The sequence below is a fragment of the Cariama cristata genome, unplaced genomic scaffold (genome assembly GCF_000690535.1).
Source record: "Cariama cristata isolate BGI_N322 unplaced genomic scaffold, ASM69053v1 scaffold9184, whole genome shotgun sequence".
NCBI classification, from domain to species: Eukaryota; Metazoa; Chordata; class Aves; order Cariamiformes; family Cariamidae; genus Cariama; species Cariama cristata.
The window spans coordinates 22704-26755 of record NW_009613478.1 but is presented as its reverse complement, the minus strand read 5'-3'; the positions used below and the strand labels follow the sequence as shown (position 1 = coordinate 26755).

Below are 4052 nucleotides of genomic sequence, written 5' to 3'. Positions count from 1 at the left end.
TCAGTTTTGGGGCCCTCACTACAAGAAGGGTAGCTGGAGCTGCTGGAGCATGTCCAATGAAGAGTAACAAAGCTGGTGAAGGGCCTGGAGAAAAAACCTTATGAGGAGCGGCTGAGGGAGCTGGGATTGTTTAGTCTGGAGAAGAGGAGGCTGAGGGGAGACCTGATCGCCCTCTACAACTACCTGAAAGGAGGTTATAGTGAGGCGGGGCTTGGGCTCTTCTCCCTGCTAATTAGCGATAGGACGAGAGGAAACGGTCTCAAGTTGCGCCAGGAGAGGTTCAAGTTGGATATTAGGAAGAACTCCTTCACCGTTAGAGTTGTTAGGCATTGGAATGGGCTCCCCAGGGAGGTGGTGGAGTCATTGTCCTTGGAGGTGTTCAAAAAACGTTTAGATGTGGTACTTCAAGACATGGTTTAGTAGACATGGTGGCATCGGGTATACGGTTGGACTTGATGATCTTTGAGGTCTCTTCCAACCATAATGATTCTGTGATTCTATGATTTATGCTTATCTTGAGCCTCCCTTGCTATGAGTTAAGTTCGTTACCTGCCAGCTTCAAGGCAGAAACAGCGTGGCACTCCTAGGTCATGTTCAGCTTTTAATCTATGGATCCTTTTCTGCTGAGCTGCTGTTAGTCTCCCACTCTTCACCCTGTATCCACGTAGTGGATTATTTCTGATTAAATATAGAATTTTGCATTTGCTGTGGACTAAATTGCATTTACTCTTCATATTTTTCTGTATTAATACAGCTAACACAATCAGTAATGAGAGAAGCTGATCAATTTTTACTTCATCAATAAAAAATACTTTCATTTGCATACATTCTTATTGGAGAGTAAATTCATTGATTTGCAAGACTCTGTCAAGTGGTTTAAACCGGTATTTAAACTATAAATGCTTTTCCTGACAGTTGTGCACATGTAAAATAGAAGCATCACTTTCATGAAAGCCCTTGTCACTTGCCTATTGAAGTAAATGAGAGGCTTTCCATTGATTTCAAGCTTCAGACTGATTTTCAGTCTATTAGCTCATGCCCTAAACATGCCACAGTGCGCAAGAAGTGTTTTTGTCTTTATTTGTGTACATTGCATAACATGGACAAGCGTTAGTCAGACAAGACAAGATATTTTTCCCTTTTAAGGTCTCCATGCATAATGGAAAATGGCATGTCTGTTTATACATTTATTTTTGTGATTTCAGCTTTTTTTTTTTCCCGGAAAATATCTCTGCTGGGAAGTTTTTTGACTTAAGGATTCAGCTGGGGATGTATTAAATAAATGTGATGTACAACAGTTCACAATAGACTGGAATCGAGTTTTTGATCTCAGATGACTCAGCGGACTTCACGGCTATTGTTGCTGCTAATGTCTAACCCTGATATTTATTTTAAAAAAGCCTATCACACAAGGAGTGAAACTAATAAAGCTATGAGTGATTCTTCCTCCCTGATCCCGTAATCCACCCTTAATTCTTAAACTACCATTGCAGGAAGGTAAACTTTTAACTCTTAAAAAGGTTTCCTCTGTTCAGATTCAAAAAGTTTGGGGGAATCATTAAAAATGAACACTAATCTTATTGCAATGAAGTTGAATGGGCAGATTTGTACAATTAAATAAGAGATTAATTCCGTATTCAAAATGGCGACACTAAAAAGAACTGCAGAAAATGCAGCATTGTTCCAGTGAGTACAGGACTGAACAGGTTTTATAATAACTAATTAAATAAACAGTTATACAAACAATGTGTTTGTATGCCCTTTTCTACACTCAATATCTTTCTGGCTGAACAGGCTGCACTGTAAATATATCCCCTGTCATTTTCTTCCATGTCTGTACGTACACATACTTTTATAGTTGTGGGAACAGATGTCTCAGTTGTCATAAGTCTATTCTGCAATTATGGCTGTGATGGAAAAGAAGTTTCCTTCTTCTTATCTGCTGTCTGGTGTATTACTGTTATGTCATTATTAGTACTACTATCTATTACCAGTGTTTATATTCTGGTAGTGGCAAGGATTTTTAAACAGAGAACTATATATTAGCTCTTTCTCAAAGGAACATGGAAAGAGACAAAATTAAAAAAAAAAAAGAAAGAAAGAAAGAAAGTACGAGACTATGGTGTAAAATGGGATGTTATGTAGTTTATTAATTTTGAATCATGAAAATATAATTATGTATTTAAGGATTTGCCTCAGATGAAAGATATTCCAAAATAATCTAGTATCAATGACCATCACTGATATTTTCATATATAAAAAATAAGAGGAAACTTTATGTTCTTCATGAGAAATTGTGTAATATTTTACAGGATAAAAAAAAAAAAGGTCAGATTTTGAGGAGCATACTGGGTTGCTTTGCTTTTTTTACAGTTTATGAACACTTTCTTCGGGTTACATTTTCTTGTACAGTATTTATGCACTGAATATATTTGAAATGGACAAAAAGTTATCCAAATTTTCCATATGCTATTGTGAAAGTGCAAACCATTTAAAATATTGTTAAAAATAACCGGAGCTATTCTGTGATTGCTCAAATGCAGCTATCAACTGAATATTAAGCTCATATTTGCTCTATAGTACACATTATAATTTTATGTATAGTGTTATGCGTGGTATAGTAGTTGTCATCACAGATGCAATGCAGTAAAATGTTCAGCTAGCATATGGCTTTGTGTAAAGAAACCAGACTTCTGATATCTTGTCATAGTTTTTCTTTCAAGTCACTGACAATTGATGAGACAGGTTAGACCATTCGATAAAAAATTCTGGTATCACATGTTATGCATTTAGATGGATAACAGAGAAAAAGAAAAGCAAACCTGAGGACAAATCAGCAGTCAAGTGATTTACTTTAATAAATAATTAGCTTAGTCTGTGAACGCTAGATTAGTGCAATTCATATTCATTTTTAATGCCATTTGAAATAAGTTGTAATATCAAAATGAAGATGAAACCGAGAACCATTAGGTTAAACTACTCCTGACTGGAAATATGTTGAAATACGAAGACTTTTCTTTGAACGATACCCAGCTCAAAGGAAATCCACAGGGAATAAACTGTGAAAAAACTTCTAAAACCTTTTGCCTGAAGTACTTCCCAACAAAGACATAAATCACAGGGTTAACACAACTGTTGGTGGTAGCCAGAGTATAACCAAACTGCTCACCAAAGTTGAGCAGTTCCCCCCAGAAGCAGCCTTTGATTACTTCTGTCTGGTATAATATATCAAGAAATACAAAAAAATGGTAAGGAGTCCAGCACAAAAGAAACATCAGTACCACTGTGAAGATCAGCTTGGTAGCTTTTGTGCCTTTGTTCTCATTGCAACTCTTTGTTCTGAGTGCTCTTTGTTCTCTTGCGTTTTTTTGTAGGGAGCGAATGGTAGAGAAATTAAGGAAGATGATTGCTGTAGATGGCAACGCAAACCCCACTATGTTCAATACCAGGCTTTCAGCTGTTACCCACGATGGCGTGGGGAAGTCTAAAGTGCACGCTGAAATATTCCACAGGGGAAAGTGTTTCACAGTCCGAAACATGAAAGTTGGAATGCTGAGAAGGATACCTAAGAACCAGGTGAGCAAGCAGATCCCTTTGGCCATAGTTTTGCTCCGTATCCCTCTGTGGTTCAAGGTATGAACAAAAGTCAAGTAGCGATCCACACTGACTGCCACTAGCAAGTAGATGCTGGTGTACATGTTTAGGCTGATGGCTGCACTGGTGCTGCGACAAAGAAAATTGCCAAATGGCCAGTTAAATTCATTCCTGATATTCTCTGTCCAGAAAGGAAGGCATGTGAGGAAGATAAGATCAGCAACAGCTAGGTTTGTAAGGTAGATTTCAGCTATCTTCAGGGGGCCCTTGTGCAGTGAGTAAGTGAAGAGAACAAATACATTTCCAAGCATTCCAATAACACAGATGGTGTCCATATACTTGGGTACTATAAAGTACACGATTTCCCACCAGTCATTCAAGTCTGGACAAATAGCTGAGTTGCTCCTGTTTTCACTCTGGTTTGAGGAGGGAACATTCAGTAGAGGAATTTCAGTCAT

General features: G+C 37.8%; 1 protein-coding gene across 1 annotated transcript; it reads right to left on the bottom strand.

Moving 5' to 3' along the window:
* Window positions 1–2966: 2966 nt before the first annotated feature.
* On the bottom strand, window positions 2967–4052 carry BDKRB1 (bradykinin receptor B1). The gene has a single exon (XM_009699044.1). It carries the CDS (start codon window positions 4050–4052, stop codon window positions 2967–2969), a length of 1086 nt encoding a protein of 361 aa, XP_009697346.1.